At 41.7% G+C, this 25,307-nt stretch overlaps 1 protein-coding gene across 2 annotated transcripts in view; it reads left to right on the top strand.

The window, feature by feature from the left end:
• Window positions 1-25,307, top strand: part of Sv2c (synaptic vesicle glycoprotein 2C) — a 131,978-nt gene that overhangs the window by 26,098 nt on the left and 80,573 nt on the right. For both annotated transcript variants that reach the window (XM_035439129.1, XM_027401696.2), the window contains exon 2: window positions 12,566-12,746. In XM_035439129.1, coding sequence (XP_035295020.1) covers window positions 12,566-12,746 — 181 coding nt within the window. The remainder of the gene's footprint in view (window positions 1-12,565; window positions 12,747-25,307) is intronic.

Genomic DNA, 25,307 nt, shown 5'->3' with positions numbered 1-25,307 from the left:
AACCTACTTCCCTGGCTAGCATGTTCCCAGGGTCTGAAATGTTCAGACTTAAGTGACGGGAACCCTGGCCTTGACCTGCCTTTTATTGCTGCAGAATACCAAGAGACTTGGCACACATACAGATGAAAACTTGTTTTCTTGTTCTGCTCCTCTAGTATACGGTACCTTTTTAAACTTAAGTCTTTGTTTCCTCACTGTGGAAACATTACAGCATAACAGAGACTTCTCTTGGAAAAGCCCTTTCATTGCCTCTCTTATTCTTAGGCTTGAGGGGAATAATACTTTCTCATAATTTTGTGTGTGTGTGTGTGTGTGTGTGTGTGTGTGTGTGTGTGTGTGTGGCGCGTGTGTGCGTGTGTTGTTGTAGAAGCAAGGCATGTAATGGCATCATTCTTCCAAAGTGGCCTGCTCTTTCCATGAAGTGGCATTTGCCTGTGTTTGCTTTAAGAAGTCTCTACTATACTCAGGCTGTAGTTTCTGGTGCTTCTGTCCCACGGCACCTGCTCTGCCTTCCTTCCTTCCATCCAGCTATGTGTTTTTGCTTCTCTGGATTGCAGTTGCTGTGATACACGTCTTGTTTCCCTGACCTCCCTGCTCATTCGCCTTTCATCATCCACTCTCTGTCAGTGTTACTGTCATTAACAACAGCTTGGGGTTTCCTTTCCAGAACTCACCAGGGATTTCTGGGACAAACTCAGCAGTCTTCCTGAGCTCTTCATCTGTGAGCATCACCTCGAGACACTGCCTTTTCCTCCATTCTCCTCCACCTGGAGCCTCTTCTCTTCTTGACAACCTTTATAACTCTTATTTTCCCTCTAAATATGGCCATTTTTTCTTGGGGTTTTGTTCTCTTTCATTTATTCTTGCAGGGAAATCACTTATTTTCCAGTTTACAAACTTCCCTATTGTGGTGTGTCCCTCAAACAAATTGCACCCTCCCCAACACACTCCTGATATGGTATTAAGATTTCCATGGCTTCTTAGAAACTCAGCTCTAACCCTCAGTCACTATATAGCTGCCACAGGCAAGTATTTGCTTGACGGGAGTAATCTGCAAACTACAGCCTGAAGATCAGACTCAGCACACCAATACAATATATATATATATACATATGCATATATATATCTTTATTGGAACATAATAATGACCTTTTGTTTATGTGTTATCTGTCCATTGATGCAACAGCAGATTTGAATAGTTTCCACAGAGTCTGTGTGACTCACAAAGGGTAAAATATTGACCCCCTAACTCTTTTTATATTAATTTTTTTATTTTACATATCACCACAGTTTCCCCTCATTCCTCTTCTCCTATTCCCTCCCCCCCACCTCCTTTCTACCTGCCCCCATCCACAACTCAGAAAGGGTAAGGCCTCCCATGGGAGTCAACAAAGCATGGCATATCAAGGTTGAGCAGGGCATCCCACTATAGGGAATAGGTTCCAAAAAGCCAGTTCATGTACCAGGGATAAATTCTGGTCCCACTTCTTGGGGCCCCACAAACAGACCAAGCTAAACAACTGTCACCCTCATGCAGAGGACCTAGTCCAGTCCTGTGCAGGCTCCCTAGCTATTGGTCTAGAGTCTGTGAGCTCCTACAAACTCAGGTCATCTGTCTCTGTGGGTTTCCCTGTCATGATCTTGGCCCATTGTTCATATAATCCCTCCTCCCTCTCTTCAACTGAACTTCCAGAGCTTGGCCCAGTGCTTGGCTGTAGAGCTCTGAATCCGTTTCCATTTGTTAGTGGATGAAGGTTCTATGATGACAATTAGGGTAGTCACCAATCTGATTATAGGTGAAGGCCAGCTCAGTTACCCTCTCTACTATTGCTAGGAGTCTTAGCTGGACCTCCAACTCTTTATAGAAAGTTTGTGATTCTCGAACAAGGGCTTTGACTTCATCAGTTCCCCACTCAGGAAACCATAAATGATTCCTAGTGTCTTTGCTAGTAATTGTGGTGGTTTGAATAGATATGGCCTCTATGGACTCTCGTGTTTGAATGCTTGGCCCATAGGGAGTGGCACTATAGGAGATGTGGCCTTGTTGGAGGAAGTGTGCCACTGTGGAGGTAGACTTTGAGATCTTATATACTCAAGCTTGGCCCAGTGTGGTACACAATTCATTTCTTGTTGCCTGGAGATCCAGATGTAGATCTCTTAGCTCCTTTTCCTGCACCATGTCTGCCTGAATGCTGCTTTGTTTCCTGCCATGATGATAACAAACTAGACTTCTGAAACTGTAAGCCAGTCCCAAATAAATGTTTTTCTTTGTAAGAGTTGCCATGGCTGTAGTGTCTCTTAACAGCAATAAAACCTTAAATAAGATAATAATTAACTTTCTTGTTTGCTATTTAAAGATTTTTCTCTTATGGAATATTAGACTCATCCATGCTGCAGCAACGTTTTCAAGTCTGGATATTATTATACTGTATGTGAATTTTCACACACACACACACACACACACACACACACACACAAGCATGCACGGGCACACACACCCTGAACAACATGGAGTTCTTGTATACTCTGTTCTTTGCACCTCCAAGTTGTGCACACTATCTTCTTCCCTTAATTTGGAACTTCCCTGGGAAGGATCATTTTAGTGTGAGACCTCTCATTCATGACTCAAAATCCAGCACCACCACCACCACCTTCCATGTGAAGTTTCAGAAGTCCCTAGACCTAATTAAGCTGATCCTTCTTTTTCCCCTTAAGCACAATGTCCTCACTTTAATTACGACATGTGTTTGATTTTGTAGTAATTACTTTGAGCATGTTTCAATCTCCCAAGAAAAGGAAGGTTCAAAGACCCATCTCCACATTAGAATTGCATAGGAAACTTCTTAAAGATGTAGTTTGTCTAGGCCCCGTGTGGGCACAAAACCCCTAGGTGAAGCCTTGCTTGTTTCTGAGATGAGTCTGTTCTGCAGTTCAGGCTTTCTCAGGATCCTCTCGCTTCAGTCTCCAGGAGCTGGGAGTACAAGTGTGTGGCACCATGACTGCTCTCCTTAGAAGGTATTGTGTAACAGTTTCCTCAGAGACAGAAACCTACCATCCTATAGGAAAGCTCCTTAATTGGGAAGATAACTCAAAACCGCTTCAGGAAGTCCCTGAAACTGACAAGATTCCCTAGGCCCCTCCCTACTGCAGAAAACAATAAAAGCTGAGAATCCCTCTCAGAAGAGTAAAGTTAAGCTGCAAAGAAGACTCTGAGACCAGATCAGCTGCCTAGAAGATGCAAAACCAGCTGAGCTGCCTAGAAGAGGTGTACTCCAGAGTCACTTAGATAAGATACCCTCCAGCCTGTTGCACAGCTGCAGGCTGTGCAGTGTGCTCCTTTTTTGTGAGCTGGAGCCCATGTGATATAGATGTTTGAGTCATTTCTGCTCCTGTGAATATCTCCAATAAAACTCATTGGTTCACTGAGTTACACTTTGGTGGCATCTGTACTTTGGTCTGTCATGGGATCCCTATCTGGGGTGAGTAGACGCGTGGTCCATCTCTCCAGGAAAAGTATTGTCACATAACAGATGGTTATAGTGTACATATAGATACAAAGCCATCTTGAACTTGGTAGTGAACTGCTGAGGAGAAAAGGCCATGTCCTGTTCACATTTGGCAGCCTCTCTTTCTTCTCTGCTCCTCATACTTAGCAAGCTGTCCAGCTTGCAGCAGACATACAAACAAATTGTGGTAATTACCTATCACTGGCCGCCTTTGTTGGATCAGGACTGGGAATAGTGCATTCAGTCACCACTTTCCTCTCTCAGCTTACAGCTTGGAGTGAGGGAAGCTTGAAAAGCAAGGATCCCATTGGGGTAGTACAAATGTGCGATGTCCATCATGTACCAAGAACCAGCTTCCATTAATCTTCTTCTTCCTTAATACCTGTTATTGTTATTATAATTGTTACTATTATTGTTGTTGCCTCAAATACCAAGTGAATTCCAGCTGTCTGCTTCAAGGGTGGGACTGAAGACCATGCCTGTCTTTTACTGTCTCTCCTATCCATCCGGTATGCTATATCTTAGCCATTTGACCAGAGACATTAGAGAGTACACTGGGCTTCTTTATTAGAACTCCCAGCCAGTCTCCCTGCTCAAATGATTTGGCTAATGCCTATGACATTCATATGCTGTTTAGAGCCCAGGTGGACTTGGGTAAACTGGCAGTGTTGCCCATCTAAGCAGCCAGTCTCTGCCTCTGCCTCTGCCTCTGCCTGGATGACACACTTAAATGTCAGGCTTTCCAAATGTGAGTCAGAAATAGGCAGTAGATGGCATCTGATATTTACAGTTCTTTCTAGCTAAGGTGAGCTGACTTTTGTGGTAAATATTCTCCAGTGCAAATTCAAAAGTTTTCCTCGCTTCATTCATATGTCTGTGGTTTATTTTCCTTGGTTTTATTTGATTTTATGAAAGTCTAAAGATGTGAGCACATAATGCCCCCGCAGTGGCTATTGTCAATAATAATTGAAAACCAGGGATGGGGCAGCTTAGTGATAGGGAACTTAAGTAGCATGTATGAGGCCCTGAGTTCAATCCCCAGCACTGTAATAAGTACAAAAAAATAAGTGAATAAATGAATAAGAAGAAAGAAAGATAGGAAGAAAGGAAGGAAGAAGAGACAAAGTGAGAGGTTAGAGTTAGGTAAAGCTTATTAATGATGAATTCTGTAAAGTTTCTGTCTGTAAAATTAGCTGGCATGGGTGTGTGCACTTGTCTGTGTTTGTGTATACCTGCCCAGGCATCTATATATGTGTATATCTGGAATTTTATAAGTTAGATTATTTCTCCAGAGCTGTTTAATGTGGCTCCTTCTCAGTCCTTGAGATGTGAGAGGCTCGATACTGCTATTCGATGTCTGTCTCCTCTTCCTATCAGCCCTTACCGTTCCCTCCTGTGCTTTCCCTTTTCTGTATGTCTCTCACCAACAGAAATATTAGAAATTGCTGCTTACTGAGCAACTGTGTGTCACCCAGTTAAGAAACTGATTTATCCCATTTAGTCCCTCAGAAACCCTGTGAGATAGGATCTATTATTAGCCCCATTATACTGAGGAGAAAACTGGGGCACAAAGAAATTAAGGAACGTACCCAGGACCACAGGCCCAGGAATGGGAGAGACAGATCTAGGCTATCTGTTTCCAGGCTTGAGCACTTAACTCTTTGTTGCCTGGTGCAATATTCAGAGTGGTAAATGATGGGGAGGGAGATTATTGCATTAAAAAAATATATTCTAAAAAGTTTTCCTTCCTCCTTCTCAATGCCCATTGCCTTGGTAATGGGGTCCCTTCTAAGTATCTTTTTCTTTTAGACAAGTTCTTGCTACCTAGCCAGGCTGTCCTTGAACATGTGCTCCCATTGTTTCCACCTACCCAGTATTGAGATTATAGATTACAGATATATACCGCCATGCTTGGTACTTGTCAGCATTTTCAATGACAGGGTCTACTAAAGTAAGTGCTGAACTTGATTGACATTTTTGTGTTAATGCTACTTCAAGCACAGAATTCTAATAGAGAAGTGGTAAGAAATTGGAAACTGTAGATAATGAGGAAACCTGTACCCCTTTAAGCACTGAGTTGTGGTAGAGACTGTGGCAGTTGGAGGGGCGTTGGGCACTGAGATCAGACCTTTATGGACTGTGATGGTGTTTTGTCAAGAGACGACCAATAATTCAGACAGCATGTTAGAGGTCTGGGGACTCTGTTCAGAGGGCAGCAGATACAGACACTTCCATGACAGTGGTTGGGTGTGGAAGATGTGTAAGAAACCAGCAAGGGGAGATCTCCTCCCCAAGATCAAAGCACAAGGCGAAGCCATCTTTGTAGGGTCAACCAACCATACACCCAGCCCAGCCCAAGCATTTGGCCTAGGAAGACTCTGAGATACTGACCTAAGACCTTACAACCGGTTATTAAAAACAGACTCAAACTAGGCTTGAGCAATTTGACTTCACTCCAAGGCTTTTTCCAGTATGGACTGGAAAATCCAAAGCAGAATCTTTCCTAAAGGGAACTGGAGTGGGGGAGGCTGTGAGCTGTGGAGTTGACTTTAACTCGCTTCTGAATGATTGCCTTTAATAAGATAAAACTCTTAGTAAGTTATTGGTGGCTGTCTCAGTGACTTGTGCAAGCCTGATTTCTTTTAACCCAAAGCATGTCTTCATGAAGCATTGCCTTATCTAACCAAATCATGGTTGATATTTGGTAATGGAAAAGTTGGCACAAAGTGTACTATGTACAGGTCCTTAAATGAAGTGTTTAACATGTTGGCTTACCTTCATTTGAGTGTCTTGCATGCGGAGAAGTCTTTGCTCTAGAAGGGGTCTTCTGACTGAAGTTTACCGTTGTCTTTCTTGCATCCTCCCAGCTGTCAGTAGCTTTGATTTTTCAGGCTCACAATTCTCTAGTGTACAGTGAGACTTTAAGACATGCTACCCCCAGTCTGAACACAGACTCTTCCATTAGGCCTTGGTCTCTTTTGGTTATGTGGCTCACATTTGTTTGCTAGCACCGATTCTTTGTCTTCTTTCCAAAGTCCTAAGTTCATTTTCATAGTAATAGTTTCTGTTCCTTTTCCGCTTGTTTCACTAGTTGTGTGATTGATTTGTAAGCAAATGTATAATTAACAACAAGCATGTGCATGTGCAGCAACCAGCCTTCGGTAATCACAGATTACCTACCACCAGTGGAAGCAGAGGAAAGAAGGAGGAGCCACAGTGAAAAGGCTTCCAGTGATGGGTCTCAATGTGCTTGTTGGGGGTGGGTTGGGTGAGGCTGTTTAACTCAGTGGGTTAGAAAAGTAAACTGTGGCTACGTGAAATGAAATGAAAGGTTCTTTACCACTGTTTAAAGACAGCACATAGGCTCTATTCAAGACCATCACAGTAGGCATGGCAGTCACTGCAGTGGGGGAAGCTAGGCTCAATAACTAGTAAAAGGAAAAATAAGAATTTACAGCCAAAGAGAAAAGTTCCAAGGAGGTGGGTGGGAAATTACTAAGAGAACACATCACGGGGCAAGAGGCATTCTCACCATATTAGTCTAGCTGAAGGCAAACAAGGACACTTAGACATCTACTGAGGGATGCTAGAGGGTGAGGAACCTGATTGGGTATAAAGGATGTCATTTGTGGGTATGTGTGCTCAGGGTGGGGGGAATCCTGGCTTATCAGAAGTCTTGCTAAAATTGAACAAAGCAGAGAGGAACACAGGTAGCCAACAGTCAGAACCTGAGATGAGAGGAGCCCAGCTGATAGGTTAGGTCCAGGAGGGAGTCTCTACTGGTGAGCTCCTACTGGAGGCACACCCTGGGTTTGTGGGAGAAAACTCTACCTTTGGGGAAATAAGTGTATCTGCTACTTATGAAAGGAATAATATCTAGAAATATTGAGCACAATATAGAAAATAATGGTATTTTCTTTATTTTTTGACTACAACAGACTACATTATAGTAATCTTTCCAAACATTCCCAGAAATGTTGTTTTTATTCAAAGGGATTCATTGCACTTTGACTTAGAAGTTTTAACATAAGAAACACCCTTTCCCCATCTAACAGGCGGATAGGATCATTATTGCCTCATGGAGATTCCCCCCACTCCTGGGAAATTTAGCATGTCACCATAGAAAACTTTTCCTTGAAATTCAATTTCTAAATTCATGGTGCAGTGAATTCTAAAGTCATCCATTAGTCATAGATAGCCAAAATGTTTAAAACCATTTTTAATAACCACTTGGCAGTTACTATGAGGAAAACAAAACTGTAGCTGGTTTCCTAAATTGTTCTGCTTTGTTTAAATGTGGTTTAAAATGAGGTTAAGAGAAAAGATGGGACCCACCTTCAGGGAATGTCAGGAGGAATCAAAAGTAGCTTAGCAGAGACAAAAATGGAAATGTGATATTTATCAGGGGAAACAAGGGTATGATTAAATCAACTTGAACCAGCCTCATGTTAGAAAATGCCTTGATGACAAAGTCATACTCAAGGCCTTGGGGTTCTTCCCTGAAGACTAACTCACTGGTCTGGCAAAAAAAAAAAAAAAAAAAAAAAAAAAAAAAAAAAAAAAAAAAACACTTTATCAGAGCTGCTGTGGAAAGGGTGTCAAGAGCTTGTGTCTCAGGCCAGGTTCAACCCCCTGATAGCTTTACTGGGTTAAATAAATTTATAAAGAACTCAAGAGTCACAGTCCAATATATTTTATATTGCTCTCCCAGAATTGGACTAAGACTCACCTGTAGTCCTAGGAAGACAGGTCCCAGGGAAGGAGCCCTTTCTTTTGTGGAGGAAGGAGGGATTTCAAGACAGTGTTTCTCTGTGCAGCCCTCCCTGTTTGTCTTGATACTTACTCTGTAGACGAGGTTGGCCTCAAACTCCACGAGTGTCAGGATTAAAGGCATAGGAATCCCCACCCAGCATAGAAGCCCTTTTTAAGCCTCCTGCTTACCCTTTTATGATCTCCAGTTCCTCCAGGGAGCTCTGACTGCTTGGTGTCTTTAGAGTTAGAACATCCTATAACCTATGCCCCCCGCCATGAACACATATTAGACCCTAAGTAAGAAATGTTATTTCTGAGGATGTTTAGGTGGAAAGCATACCAGCCTAAGAGGACATTCAGACTCACAAGAGCATACAGATCATTTAGGGATCAGGTGCAAGTGAACAAGTCAGTCCCAGAAGTCCAAGAACTTGTGCTCCTATCGAAGTCCTTGGCCCAAAGGTCATAGTTTGAAAATCCAAGGTCTAAAATGTGCAGTTTCAAAATCTGCCTTCTTATAACCTCTAGTCCCCTGACTTCTGAAATGAGGGGCTCTGGCTGAAGGTTCTGCCAGCCATGGCCAGCAGAACATCAGGAAGAATGGAGAGCAGAGAAGGCAGGGGACATCCAGAATGTACAGCTACTCCAGGTTCTTAAGGATTCCCTGCACAATGCCATGAATATAAAGTGGCAAGCTGGACACAAGTGGGAATTACAGTATGTATCCTTCCACTCTGAGTGATCACAGTTTTACTCCCATCAAGCATTTGTAAACATTCAAATGTTTGACTTTAATTAGATTATATGATCAACAAATGAAAACTCTAATTTCTATGTTCTTCTCTTAAATAAGCTTTTTGGTAGGTTTAATCCTTTCCATAGCTTGCCCAGTGGAATACTCTAATTGCCAACATTAAACAAACATAATTCACAAAAGATGCTACCTTCATAGCTTAAGCATTTTTAACCAGAGTGAAAGCAGAAGGAACATACAGCTTGGTGTTACACTCTGTATCCTGATAGAGTATAATGAGCACATGAGGACCCAGCACCTCCCAAGATGGCTTACCTTCTTCAGCATTGTTCTGGTCTGGCCATTTATCCCCAGGAGGCCATGGAAGGTCTACCATGGGTGTTGCCCACTGGGTTAATTTTTGATAAGCCACTCCGTCCATATTACAAACTATGTTCTCTCAAGAGGCCAATATCTAAATATCTTCATGACCAGGGGAGTTGAGGAAATGGGGAATAGTGGGTGATTAGAGTCTAGGGGATAAGGAGGAACTAGATTAACTACTTGCCTCAGATTCATTTCCTTTAAGTGGAACAAGGTTGAGGTCAACCAGAAACTCAATAGCTAGAGTGCCTACTTTATGCCATCTGGTTCTTGATGTGAGCATAATAAGTTATTTCCAAGATGAGCTTGGCAGAAATAACACAGGTGGTATTTAAACTGGAAGGTCCAGAGCCACAAGACCTGGTGTTTTCAACACACCATGAATCCTGAGAACAGCTCCAGGATTTAGCCTGAGAAACATAAACTCACTACCGTGATGTGCCATTTTTCTATCTGTTAGATCATACTACATAGTCTGTCAGCTCCATCTTCCATAACATGGGCTAATAATGCCTTCTTTTAAAGATTGTAGTGAGGTTTAAATGAACCCAAGTATGGCAAGTTCTTCAAAAACCCCAAAGACACAGTCAGCGTGAGTAACAGCAGGGGCTGTTACTATCATGGAAAGAGTAAATGAAGTCTAAATGCAGTGGCACCTGCTTGTAACCCCAAGGACTTGAGAGGCTAAGGCAGTAGGATCGTGAGCTCAAGGCCCACCTGGGCTTCATAGTGAGACCTTTTCAAAAGAAAGGAAAATGGAGGAAGAGGAGAGTAGAAGGAAGGGAATGAAGGAAAATGCTGGTAAGTGGTTGTGGATTGAATGCAGGCAGCTCACTTCTGCTGTGCCCTCAATTCCTGCAGCAGAGTAAAGAGGGAACCACAGAGGGATCGGATTAGTATTGCTGTTATGACGGCTTTCTCTTAGGGTGGAAGGAAACTGAAGGACCTGGTGGGGGAGGACATGTGAGGGGCTTTGTTTCTGAACCTATTGTAAGCAAGACTTCCAAGTGTTTAAGTCCCAGGAGCTACAGGCCACTCACTCCTGACCATTAGACACCTGCCTTCTGATGTGTAGGCATTTTTAAAGACCCTGACACCATCACAAAGTAGCTTAGCTTTCATATCCTGAGAGGTGTGACTGACAAGCCTGTGCCTTTTATTGTATGCTGTCAATGAGGACTAGGCTACATATGCATTACTCAGACAAGTCTGTCTGCTTTGTGTCGATGCATTTTTTAAACCATCTTCTGGGCCACTCAGGTCTCATGATATGAGTAATCTCTATTGAGAAGGAGGAAATGATGTGTAAATGTGTGTAAAGAGAGAGTGATGTTTGCAATACACAGTCCACTTCTTTGCAGTCGGATTGGAAACTGGATTTGGTAAGGAAAGAGTCTGATTGACAGTTGTTCCAATACTTCCCTTTTGCCATGGATGTGTGAACAGTCTTTATGTGATGGTTGGAAGACCTTGCCAAGTGTTTTCCTCTAAGCCTCATATTGACTCAATATGTGGTCACTAATGATTAGGGGGATGTGACTGTTTAAACAGGAAATTTCATAAACTAATCTCCATCAATAAATCACACCCCCCCCAATTGCCAATTGCATTCTTATGCCAAAGTCAGACTATCTGGAATGTGTATTTAAAAATAGCACTTAGACAAGTGATTCATGCCTAGAAATCCTAATACCCAGGAGGCTAAGGCAGGAGGATCATGGCAAGCCTGGTCTATACAGTGAGCTCTAGGCCCATCAGGAGTATACAATAGGATCTTGGGGTGGGGGAATGAAAGTAAAAAGAAATGGATGAAAAACTGAAGTAAGCCTCTTTAGTGCCCATCTAGACATAAGAAACCTTCACTTGTGTCTTTTATGTTGGACATTTCATTGTTTCAGAAAAGTTTCTGAACTAACTCTCGTCACACCTAGGTCCCTCAACAAGGTTTACACAGTGTTTGTCCAAGGTTTATTTCTCTTAGAGGACAGTGAGTTAGAAAAATCAACTGAGGGGCTGGAGAGATGGCTCATTGGTTAAGAGCACTGACTGCTCTTCTAGAGGGCCTAGGTTCAATTCCCAGCACATACACGACAGCCCATAATTGTTTCTCCTATTCAGGGCATCTGATACTTCATACAGACATACATGCAGGCAAAACACCAATGTACATAAAATAAAAATAAATAATTTTTTTAAAAAGTTCTGGAGAGATGGGTTGGTGGTTAAGACCACTGGCCGTTCTTCTAGAGGGCCCAGGTTCAATTCCCAGCACTCACATGGCAGCTCACAACTCTCTGTAACTCCAGTTCCAGGGGAATCTAACATGCTCTCTCTCTCTCTCTCTCTCTCTCTCTCTCTCTCTCTCTCTCTCTCTCTCTCTCTCTCACACACACACACACACACACACACACACACATACGTACACAACACCAATGCACAGAAAAATAAAAATAAATAAACCATGAGAAAAAATTCAAGTGTCCACTCACAGTGACAGCAAGGGGAAAGTCTAACTCCTAGTTTTCTATTTGTTTTTCTTAGGGGTGGAAGCCAACATTAACATTTCTTGACATACTAAAACTATTCCTCGTCTCACTGAACTCTTGGCTCTAAGAGTCTTCTCTGATGAGAAGAGTGAAAGAGCTAGAAACCATTTATGTCTCATCCTTGTAATCACTAAGTCCACTTACCTCAGCTCAATAGAAAGGGCCAGAGTCTTCAAGTGAGATGGAAAGAAGGAAGACACAGAACCATCTAGAAGGGTTAAGGTCTGGCCTTAGCACAGGTCATTGATGTAAACAGAGTTCTGAAGCAGTCTGAGGTCCACTTTTACCTTGGGGGGCCCTTGACTTGATTTCTCATCTTGTCATTGTCATGGTGATACATGTTTGGACCAAAAGTGGGAAACCTGCAGTCAGGCTCCAGGATTTCTCTGTGAGATTTCTTGTGCCTTTGCACTGCATACCCATCCTCACAAGGCTGGGGCGGAGTGTGACAGGAGTCAAGGCTGTCAAAGACCTGGCAGAGCTAACCTCCAACCTGCCAACCAATCACTGTATCCCTAACGATGAATTTTTAGAGCTATTTTTCCTCTGCAAAATGATGGAGTGTGTTTCGTGCTTTGTTTGCTCTTACATGTGCTATTTGTTCCCAACCTCTGACCTGTTCTTTTGTTTTCTGTGTGTTGCAGGCAGCATAGTGTACCTCGGGATGATGGTGGGGGCATTCTTCTGGGGAGGACTGGCAGACAAAGTGGGAAGGAAGCAGTCTCTCCTGATTTGCATGTCTGTCAACGGATTTTTTGCCTTCCTTTCTTCATTTGTCCAAGGCTATGGCTTCTTTCTTCTGTGTCGTTTGCTTTCTGGATTCGGGTAAGGTTTTCTCCATCATATTTTATAATAATGTGTTTACTCACCATTGTACAGTTTCACTCTGCCAGATCTCAGCACCAAGAAAGATACTTGTAACACATTTCTTCTATTTTTGTGTCAGCCTAAGAAGCCACAATGTTGATTTCTTAAAATGTAATTATAGACATTTAAATCCAAGAAAGTACCGAAACACCCATGGTGGGTGGTATGATAAATTACCTCTGGGGAAATGGTTTTGCTCACATTGGAATTCTGTTGAACAACAAAACATATTCAGAAACACACATAACTTTTGAAGATTTAAGAACGAGCTATACCTACTACACTGGGTCACATTATAGGGACTGCTCTTAAATCCAGGATTAGGTTATATCAAACACTGTGGCTTTATTGGTCTAGGTTGCCTGTGTGTGTTTAACTAGGTGGGAGAGCCTGCTTTGGGAAACATAGCAAATTTTGTCTGTACATTCCTGATTTGGGCAGAGTTAGCTGGAGTTGTACTACTCGCCATGTGCAGGAGTGTAGGAACATCAATGATATAGTTGTTTTCTTAAAAGAGACAGAACCCAATGGCATGGTTATGAGAGTATGAAAAACACTACTTTAATAAGGAAAACATTGTAGAAATATAAATTTCTGACTCCTGATTAACAACTGAGAGATAGTTTTTTCAAGATGTTGTCAGGAACTGTAGTTACCTTTTTAATGAAATAAGAGAGGCAGGATGGTTTACAGGTTTGAGGAGTTACCACCAATAGCTGTTGATAGCAACCTACAGAGCAAACACAGTTCTGTTGAACAAAGTCAGAGAACCCCAGTACATCTTTCTCTTACATACATGCTCAACTACAGCCAATATTTTTCAGAATATTGTTAATATGTGCTGAGCAGACGCCAAAGGGCTAGAGCCTGCAGATACAGGACAATTGTGCAACATGTTAACTGCCTGAGGGAAGATAGCCATAGGTACTGTACAAGACGTAAAACAAGCTGTGATCACAATGGCCTGATCCTTAATGTCTGTAAGTCCTAATGCTTCCCAAAATTGAAACAGAGAGCTGTTAAATTCTTATTTAGTCTGTATAAGCAGAGATGTTCCATACTGAATGAAGAGAACTCTAACTCAAATCATTGAACAGTTATGGCTCCTCAGTCAGCTTCCAAATAGGCAACACTTTACAGACCCAGAACTTGCATAAGGGAGAAGCCAAGTTCCTATGAGGAAAGATGCCACTACATCAGCGAAAATTAATTGCGAATATTTCTCACAATCTTTCCCCAAAGGCGATGACTGTACCTAGATAGATAGATAGATAGATAGATAGATAGATAGATAGATAGATAGACAGACAGATAGATAAATGCTTCTCAGATCTTACTGGACACTGACTGGATTTAAGTAGACCAAAGTCACATTGTAGTCTACCAATCAGCATAAGGGCTTTGAGAAGAGAGGTGATCAGTGACATTTTAGCTCAGGTTTGGATCACAGTTGGCCAGGAAATTGTCAGCTCTGTTTCATGCTTGCTTGATTCTAAGGTTCCAGAATGTTCTGTTGGAAGAGATATGTCTGGCAGTAGCAGAGTCTAATCTGGCAGAGCATCTGCCCACCAGGTTCATTTATTTCAAAGGTTAGAACATAAAGAGAAGTCCTAGGTCATCAAGCCCAAAGCTTTTATGTTGCAGATTTATATCTGAAATGACTATACTCAGTCCTGTTAACTTGCAACATCATAATTAAGTCACCTGGACAGTTAAAATCCAAGACTTGGATGTCTTCCTGTCATCCTTGCTGTGAATGTAGAAGGGACAGGGGGAAGGTTTGATTTTAGGGGGAGACCTGCCTGGGGGTATGGTTTCACTGTCTCTTCTCATCTCCCTCCCTCACCCCCCTGAGTGGGATTGCACTATGAGACTCAGAATGAATGGCCTCCAGCACATGGTGCTCCTGCCTCAGCATCTCAAGTGCTGGTATTACAAGTGTGTGTTACAATGCTCAGATTTCTGCTTTTGTTTTTCTTTCTTTTTACCAAGCCAAGTCTTGAATGTTTCCTCTTAGAAAATAAATACATCCGGCTGGCATAATCTTTGTGACTTTAAATGTTTATTCTGTACAAAGAAAGATTTTCCTGCTGGGTACATCAGTATTTGTTGGGGTGAGGAACAGGATCTCACTAATTGTCCATCTGTCTTTCATTTTCTCAAATGAATCTCACACCAGGGCAACACACGTCCCTCTTATCCTTTGTTACAGACAATTAAAATGCTGGGAAATGGAGTTGGCACCATTAATTCATTTTCATTTGCCCCAGAATTAAATTATTTGTTTCCAGTCACTGTTAATTAAGGGAATGATAATGTGTTGGATGCCAGGCAATGTCAGAATTGAGAGTTGCTCACTGAGAGCCTGGCACTGGTGAGCATGGTGGCCAGGAGGAAAATAGAATAGCAACAGTAATGAAAGCAAAAGTTCTTTGTTTCTGTGTATTGGAAATGAAAGAAGACTCATGTCTCCCAGTGTGAGCAGGGCCAAGCCATGAATACTTCATAGCTGTGCCCAGTGTTCATTAGCTGATTGGGTGACAGTAAGAACACTATGGCTGGGGCTGGAGAGATGGCTCAGACGTTAAGAGCGCCGGCCGTTCTTCCAGAGATCCTGAGTTCAATTCCCAGCAACCACATGGTGGCTCACAACCATCCGTTATAAGATCTGGTACCCTCTTCTGGTGTGCAGATATACGTGGAAGCAGAATGTTGTATACATAATAAATAAATAAAATCTTAAAAAAAAAAGAACACTATGGCTGTGTGGAATCCTTGACACTAACCAGGATTCTCCCATGAGCTTTATTTTCACAACTGCTTTTAAAAATTTAGACAATGAAAAATGTTTTCCCTTAATTAAAAAATCAGAGCATAGATAGGCTGTTATTTCCAAATGGTCCACAGCCCCTGGGTTTTCTGATTTTTGGTCTGATTCAGAACTATACAGTTTTCCATTCTTAAGTGTTTTCGATTAAGAAATAATTTACTGACCACATTGAGAAAATGAAAATTAATTTTTAAATTTTTAAGATTTGAGAAAAAAAATTCTTACCAAATACTTGAATAGTGCTTGCTTTGTGAGAGGTGATGGGTTCGGCATTGTATGCAATTGACTAACCTAAGCCTCATTGGTCCCCGTGAGGAAATACTATCATTCGTGTATGATTATCTACATATTGCAGATGAGGAGGGTAAGGCACATGAAAGTGTGGCAACTACGGGAGGGTACACAGTGACTGATCTAGCCAAGTTTCAAACCTAGGGTCCAGTTCCAAAGCTGGTGATCATAACTCTGTCTGAGACTCAACTGGAAATGACTCTGACTGTGTGTGACACCAAACCCCAAACATGATGGGTGTTTCTAAGTGTTTTAACAGATCTGTCCAAGAAGATCTCTGACCTTATAAAACTGAATGGGAAGGCCTTTCCTGGAATGTGCTTGGAATATGTTTAATTGAAAAATAATGTCAAACCAAACTATACACAGGGGAGTAATGTTTCCTTAGAAGGTTTGTTGTTCAGCATGGAAACCAACTGGCCACAAGTAGCTACCAAATGTCTTAAATGTGACTTGTCCAGCTGCAATATGTTTATGATAAGTGGAACAATCTATTTCTCTAAAATTTGAAGACTTGGAGCATGTAAAAAATGTACTATCACATGGATAATTTTACAGATAATATGTGCTATGTGATAATTCTTGGTAATGAGCATATATTAAAATTAAACATGGTTTGTTTCCTTGTTTTAGTATCTCTTCTAAAACACACATAATTATGCATGTGGCTCTGCTTACTCTGTATTTCTCTTGGAAGGCACTATCTTAGACAGTGCCTTTTACAAGGCTATCTGATACAAACGTTAACCTTTTTTTAGCAAACCTTGTCTCGCAGTCTATCTTATGATAAAGGTAATGTTGATCCCACTGAGAAAGGAATGAAGCAAAACAGCCTCCACACCCAGAACATCTGTGATCACACATTAGCCATATGCACTGCTTAGAATTCATCCTTAGAGACCCTTGAGAGTGGAAAATTGTGATTTTTTTTTATTTTTTTATTAGTTCAAATTAGAAACAAGCTTGCTTCACATGTCAATCCTTTCACCCTCTCCCTCTCCCTCTTCCTCCCCTCCCACCAAACCCCCACCTTATTCCCCCTCTGCTCCCCATGGAGAGCCTTTCCAAAGTCTGTCATATCATCCTGGGCAGGGCCTAGACCCTCCCCCATGTGTCCAGGCTGAGAGAGCATCCCTCCATGTGGGATGGACTCTCAAAGTCCCTTCTTACACCAGGGAAAAATATTAATCCACTACCAGTGCCCCATAGAGTGCCGGGGCCTCCTCATTGACAGCTACGTTCAGGGGTCTGGATCAGTCCCATGCTGGGCTCCCAGACATCAGTCTGGGGTCCATGTGCTCCCCTTTGTTCAGGTCAGCTGTTTCTGTGGGTTTCACCAGCCTGGTCCTGACCCTTTTATTCTTCATTCCTCCCTCTCTGCAACTGGGTTCCAGAGTTCAGTTCAGTGTTTAGCTGTGGGTATCTGCCTCTGCTTCCATCAGCCACTGGATGAGGGCTCTAGGATGGCATAAAAAGTAGTCATCAGTCTCATTATAGGGGAAGGGCATTTAGGGTAGCCTCTCCACCATTGCCTAGATTGTCAGTTGGTGTCATCCTTGTAGGTCTCTGAAAATCTCCCTATTGCCAGATCTCTCCTCGGACCTATAATGGCTCCCTCTGTTATGGTATCTCTCATCCTGGTCTCCTTTATCCTTCCCCTGGAAAATTGTGATTTTTGTATATAGCGCCTGCAAGTGGTGGTCTACTTTGTGCAGAGCTTGAAGGAGTGAAAGGAGCGGTGGAGGAATAATAGGGGGATAGATGGGTAAGTAGAGATGTAGAGGGAGGGTAAACAAGGTGTTTTCAACAAATGACTAATTAGTTGGATCTATGTGCTTTTATAATTTCTCAAAGATAATTGTAATTATTACCTCTATCTTTATTTGTGTAGCCATTTAGGTGTTGGGGGAATGTATTCTTCCAACTTTCTCAAGAGCTACTGTGTACAAGACCGCTTGGCATCATGACCTGTGCCCTATCATTTCTCCCCAAGGCACCAGGTTGCTTTTGCAAAGGCATGTGTATCTACAGACTTAAGGGCTTAAGGGAACCAATATGACTGTAAACAAGTTAGGAGAGCTGGACTAATATATTTTGTTACCGTCTTTTGTTAGCAATGCACAGATTTGCCCAAATTATGTTTACAAATCAATGTTTTCAAATGACCAAGTTTCCTATAAAATATTGTCTTTATATTTTACACAGTGTTGAGAAAATAACTTTCTGTGTCGAAATATTACTTTTTATATTTTGGTTTTGAAGATTGGAGAACTAAAGCTCTCCATTGGCTGAGGAGATCCTTAACCAGTAAGTGTGCCTGTCCCAATTATTTCTATCTTGATTGATTGTTTTTTCAAGACAGGGTTTCTCTGTGGAGCCCTGGCTGTTGTGAAACTCTGTAGACCAGGCTGGCCTCAAACTCACGAAGAACCACCTGCCTCTGCCTCCTGAGTGCTGGAGTACTGGGATTAAAGTCATGAGCCACCACTACCCAGCCCTAACTTGATTTATTATAACAAACATGTGCTTTCTAATCAACATAGCACCGTCGTCTTCTGTGTCAACCTAGTCTGCTCAGAGAGTTTGCAGTTTGGACTCTTCCATCTAAGCTAGAGCAGCCATAAGCATGGATGTACACGTGTCTCTATGGTAGGATATGGGGCCCTTTGGGTATGTGCCCAAGGGCAGCATAGTTGCATCATATGGAAGTGCAAACCAATACTGCCATTACGGAAATGAGTGTGGAGGTTCCTCAAGAAATTAAACGTTAAAAATAGATACTGACATCTTTTGAGCTGTTACTTGGATTTTTTCTTTCTGGGTGCAATTTAAAGCATAACTAATTGCTTCTGGATTGCTGTGTGATCTGTCTGGCAGCACAACGTCTTCACTCCTTTTTTTTTTTTTTTATTCCAAGCAAGGATTAAAATGTTATTTTCCAAGTGAGTGAGTTATTTGTGGCTGTGTTGCCTGGCATAGATTAGACCGTCCACTGTTCTTTGTATATACCCATAATACTCATCTTAATAAAAGCTGCCAGGTCTGCTCACTCCTGGTGGGTTTTGGACCCTGCTTATCATCTGTGTAGGACAAGGGGCTTCACAGTAATTCCTCAACTTCCTCCTCAATTACATTCTCACATAATTTCCCACTTCCTAACAAAAATGAAGGTAGAGATAAAAGATTATTTGAAAAGTTACATTGTGAAAAAGCTAAAGTTAAAGTCATTAAAGTATTATTTATATGTGTGTGTTTTATGTTGTATACACATGTGCTTGTGTTTGTGGGTATGCTCACTCATTGGGTTCCTGTGTGGAGGTGAGAGACTGAAGTCTGAATGTTTTCCTCTATTGCTTCTCTTCCTTATTTTTTGAGGCAGGATCTCTCACTGAACCTGGAGCTTACAATTTCCACTAAATTGTCTGGCCAACTCTTGGCCCACAATCCACCTGTCTGTCCCTCAGTGTTGGAATTATAGGTGTGTTGCCAAGCCTAACCTATTTACATGGGTGCTGAGGATGCAAGCTCAGTTTGTCATGAATTCACTTCAAGCACTGAACCATTGCCTGAGTCCCTACAGTGAAATTACTCTGTCACTTGTTTGCTGAAGAATTGAAAGAGGAACAAAATTACTCAGTAGAATCCTGTGGTGGTTTAAATGAAAATGGCTCCCACAATCATGTATTCGAGTGTTTGATCCCTAGGTGGTAGAACTATTTGGGAAGGATTAGGAGGTGTGCTCTTGTTGGAGGTGGTATGCCAACTGGGGGATTACTGTTTGATTGATTGATTCTCTTGTTTTTGGGCCTGTGGCAAGGCAGTACATCAAAAAGCAAGTAGCCTGTGGTAGAGTGAACTGCTCACCTCATGGAAGCTAGGAAGTAAAAAGGATAGATCTTGGAGGAAAACCTACAACCACCACTTTATTAAACCAGCACAATCCCTAACCACATTCTAAATATTTGTCCCTATGCCCTATGAGGTAAGTGTAGTCCTCACCCTTCATCAAAGAATCCTCTCTTTGCCACAGACAGAAACCATTACAGAAAACCACAACCAATCAACATGCAGAGTTGTGGAGCCCAGTCCAAGAGGATTAATCTACAACACAACTCCCACAACTAAGGCTCAGGTAACATTATTGTATGAGCTGTTTGCTGTGAGATTGTATCTCCTAGTAATGTAAGAAACTACACCCATAACATCTCACCAATGTAACTGCCTCACATGAGCTGAACAAGGACAACAATAGACATCCCAAAGTGGAGAGGGGGAAGACATGAGGCTCAACCCAACACAAATAATACAGGCAACTAAGGAAACTGAGAGCAGGAGTCTTTACTAGGGAAGAATGCACCAATTGGCCACCCAATATCAAATAGTCAGCTCTGAAGGCATACATACAAGCAACAGTATACAGACAGGGAAGATTATAATTAGAAATATACGTATGTACAACCACATATATATCTGCATGTAAGAACAATTCTTTAAAAAAGAGGCCATGAATTTATAAGAGGGCAATGAGGGGTTTATGAGAGAGTTTGGAGGGAGAAAAGGGAAGGGGTAAATGATGTAATTACATTGTAATATCAAAAACAGAAGAAACATTTTTAAAATACTGGAGGATGAAGCCAGATGGTAGTGACACATGCCTTTAATTCCAGCACTCAGGAGGCAGAGGCAGGCGGATCTCTGTGAGTTTGAGACCAACTTGGTCTATAAGAACTAGTTCCAGGACAGAGAAACCCTGTCTTGAAAATCCAAAAAAAAAAAAAAAAAACTGGAGACTGGAGGATGTTGGTTCAAATACTTCCAAAGCACAACCCCAATAACATGACACCTCCAACTAGATTCCACCTCAGACGTTCTGGCACTGTCAAAACTGGGTAGGCTGGAGATAAAGATTGGAGTGCATGGGTCTTTGAACAAAACTCATCAAGCCATAGTAGCCAGCATAAACTCAGTATGACACAGCACCAGAAAGAACATTACCCTCCACAATCTGGACTGGAGCATTGAGGGTGTCGAGACAGTCAAGCTTGTGCAGAAAGTAATCTTTGATATCTTCGATCACCTGCTACAGTAACCTGATTCAGCTTATCTAATTGCTTCACATTTCCAAAAAGAGAGAGAGCCTTGCCTGCAATGCTTGTGTGTTCTTCATCTTGCACAGTGTCCCACTCATGACTTTGTCTTGCGTTACTGAGAAAAATAGGTAAATATGTTCTATGATATGTACCAAATTAAATCACACACACACACACACACACACACACCTGATATCTGTGTACTGGAGGGAAGTCCCAACTTACTCTAGGAATATGTTTGAATCTGTAACTTCTTATTTTTAGAGTTTTACAAATATTGTTGTTAAAACCTAAAGTCAATGTTACTTACTAAAATTAATATTATTAATTATTTAAAATTTTATTTTCCCAACTCCAAACTGCCAACTATCAATATTCACATTCATTTGTGCAAATTTATATGAACTTATGCTGGATTATTTTCTTTCTGTATAATGTAGATTGCAATGGTTATTCCTTCTATGCCTCCTATTACCAAGGATAATTAAGATTTGACATTTTGGAAGCTAATAAGAGAGACTTAATGTCTGATATTGAAGAAGTTCCTTAGGAACCACTCGGCTCTGATTGCTTCATTTATGTAAACATTCCATCACAGATTAGTTTCAAAGAAAGGACCTTGAGCAGCATTTAATAGCTAGCTATCATGTTATAATGAACAATAAGGTTTCCATGGTAAGGAAATTTAAGGATGTCTCACCCATCAAATAGTATAAAAGACAATTATTTAATCTTTGCATTATGGATTTTTAAAATATGAAGCCAATTATATTTTTCACATTAAATCTCCATTCACTGTAATTGTTTCTCATCCTTAGCACTGTTAATATTTTGGGCTGCATAATTCTTTCTTCCTGGGGACCAGTCGTATTCATTGAGAGATATCGAGCATCCTACCTCCTTGTTGCTTGAAGCACCTCCTGTGTTGTAACAATTCACAATGCCTCCAGATAGCTCTAAACATCTGTAGTCATCCACAGCCATAGGTCAAAGGAGAAAAAACAAAACAAAACCACTTTTTAGAGCTACTGATACATGGCCTGTGAGAACTCCCATTAAAATATTTATCTCTGATGTGTTCTCAGAAACCATATCCTAATGTGGCAAGCAACATCATAAAATAAAACAAATAATTAGGTGTATTGTTCCCTCATATTTTACCATTTTGGTTAGCATGTGAATTTCATTATGTTTTCATACACTTTCTCTTGGTCGATATTTATTGTTGTTTATTAACATTGTTTTTTCTGTATGGTAGATTCTGATTCAACCCTCACTGAAAATGTTGAGTGTTAAAAACAGCAATGGGAAACCTTTTTTAAATTTGCCAACATTTGAGGCTGTGCTGTGGGAAGCTTTATCTTGCCATCATCAGTTTTTGTAGAAACTAAATTATATTTACAAGACATAAATGCACCTGCTTTGTATCTTGTCAAGAAATTTTTATTGATGGTTATTATTGCAGCTACAACATTTTTATGAAAGACATCCGAGTGTTTTAGAAGCTCCTAGAATGTCCATCACGGTTTTCCAGCATCTTCTGGTAAGCCTCAAGTGAACTCTTCTTGTCATATGGACCACCAGGGCTTTTGAGGAAAGGGTGGTCACAGTGACTAAGGCACACGGTAACTCAGGGACACTGGGAGGTATTCTGGCCCAGTCCTTACATCTCAGTGTCCTCAGCTTCTTTTGTGGTGAGATTGATTTAGGAAGGGCACATGCCCTTGTTTTTCAGGATATGTAAGTCATCAGAACAGCGTAGTCCAGGAGAGCTGATGCACCTATTTCAACATGGAAAAGTCTGAAAATGTTAGGAGTAATCCGTGGTGTATGCCAATGGACCAGGTGACAGGGCACAAAGGCACACACCAGGCAGTTTCCCAGGCAACATGCAGCACAAAGGGATATTTTCCTCTGAATAGAGCAGGCTACAGAAGATGGTAATATTTTCACTAAAATAAATGACCAGCCCACAATAAGAGAGTGAGTGTTTGGATTGTCTTACAGATCGTGAGAACCAGAATGTTGCAAAAGATCTACTATCACCCCACACTAACTGCTCAGGGTCATTTATCCTTGGAGTACACACAGACTGAGAGCCATCCATGCAAAAAGGACCGCATTAGAAAAAAGCAATGCATCAAAACGAGCTTGATTACTGAATACAGTATTTTTCTCTTCTTAACTTTGACTTACTGAGAACTAACAGGCAGTCTTAAAATTGTAGCCATGTCGGAGTACATTTATCTCAGTTTCAAGGTGCCTGACATCTTGGCATGTAATTTTGCTTTCACGAAGTATGAGTTATAGCTGTTCCATTCAGAGTGTCTAGAATCCTAATGAACTATTAATTAGGATGTCAAGAGTCAGTCAAAACTAGAGCTTATTTTATGCCCTGAAAACTGATGCCAGGGCTAGAGATATAGCCCAGTGGGCAATACTTTTACCGTGCATACAAGCATAAGGATCTGAGTTTGAATCCTCCAAAACCCTGTGAAAGCCAGATATACAGTGTAACCATAGAGAGAGGTGGGAAATGGAGATAAGAATCCAGAGAAGCTTGAAGGAGAGCTACCCTGTCATATGCAATGAAAAGCCAACCAACAAAGAGATTCTGTCTCAAACTAGGTGGAAGGCCAGGACCAACACCAGGTGTTGTCTTCAGACCTTCAAATGCACACACATATTCACACACACACATTAATGTATGTACACACACACACACACACACACACACACACACACACACACACACACAGGTGGGGGTGATGCTACACAACAGGGACTTAGCAAGAAATGATTTGTGAGGGACACATTCTATTTCCCCCTGAAATTATGTGTTGCTATGAAATCATTTAAAGCCTATTCAGACATTGTTGAATTGTAAAAGTGACCTAGCATGAGCTTTTCAAAAAAGCCAAATGGAATTACCAGTCCACCGTGTTATAGAACCAGTCAGTTCTCACTGCTTAGTATATACATGTTTCTATTTTTTTCCAACTTTTTTTATTTGAATTAGAAACAGGATTGTTTTACATGACAATCCCAGTTCCCTTCTCCCATCCATCCTCCCCTACCCCCCCCCAACTAAAAACCTTATCTGTCACATATCTATTCTGCTCCCTCTGGATCGTGAGGCCTTCCATAGGGTGTCATCAGTGTCTATTGTATCCTTTGGGATAGGGCCTAAGCCCACCCCCCTGTGTCTTGGCTCAGGGAGTATTCCTCTATATGGAATGGGCTCCCAAAGTCCACACCTATGCTAGGGATAAATACTGGGCTTCTACAGGAGGTTCCATAGATTTCTGAGGTTTCCTCACAGAAACCCATGTTCCTGGGGTCTGGATCGGTCCCATGCTGGTATCCCAGCTATCAGACTGGGGAGCAAGAGTTCCCGGATGTTCAGGTCAGCTGTTTCTGTGGGTTTTGCCAGCCTTGTCTGGACCTCTGTGCTCTTCACTGGTCCTTCTCTGCATCTGGGTTCCAGTTCAGTTCAGTGATTAGTTATGGGTGTCTGCTTCTACTTCCACCAGCTGCTGGATGAAGGCTATAGGATGGCATATAAGTTAGTCATCAATCTCATAATCAGGGGAGGGCATTTAAGGTAGCCTCTCCTCCGTTGCTGAGATAGTTAACTGGTGTCATCTTTGTAGATCTCCAGACATTTCCCTAGTGCCTGATTTCTCTGTAATCCTAAAATGTCTCCCTCTATTATGATATCTCCATTCTTGTTATCGTGTATTCTTCCCCTGACTCAAACTTTATGCTCCCTCATGTCCTCGGCATCCCTCTTCTTCTCCCCTTCTCATTCTCCTAGCTCCCCCCCCTCTTCCCATGCTCCCAATTTGCTCAGCAGATCTTGAACCTCTCCCCTTCTCCAGGGGACCATGTATGTCTCTTAGAGACCTCCTTGTTTATTAGCTTCTTTGGCAGTGTGGATTGTAGGCTGGTAATCCTTACTCTATGTCTAAAATCTGCATATTAGTGAGTACAAACCATGTTTGTCTTTTTGCGTATATACATGTTTCTTGTTTGAGGATTTGGTTGGTGGACTAGGACCTAGGTGCTGCCCATGTGTGTGCTGATGTTAATCACCATATTTCATCAGAATACTTTTTCAGGTGTCTCACTAGGAATTTTAGGTAGTCGTAGTATTCACAGCCTAGAGAAGAAGAAAGAAGCCTTTACGCAAGGGACTTAGTGCTGACTCTTATCAAGGAATGCACTGTGGGACTGGGGAATACTATTCAGTAGTGTATTGCTTGCAAAGCATGCACAAGGCCCAGGGATTGATTCCTGGCACTAGAA

Source organism: Cricetulus griseus, chromosome 2 (assembly GCF_003668045.3).
Source record: "Cricetulus griseus strain 17A/GY chromosome 2, alternate assembly CriGri-PICRH-1.0, whole genome shotgun sequence".
Taxonomy (NCBI): domain Eukaryota; kingdom Metazoa; phylum Chordata; class Mammalia; order Rodentia; family Cricetidae; genus Cricetulus; species Cricetulus griseus.
This window is presented reverse-complemented; position numbering and strand designations above follow the sequence as displayed.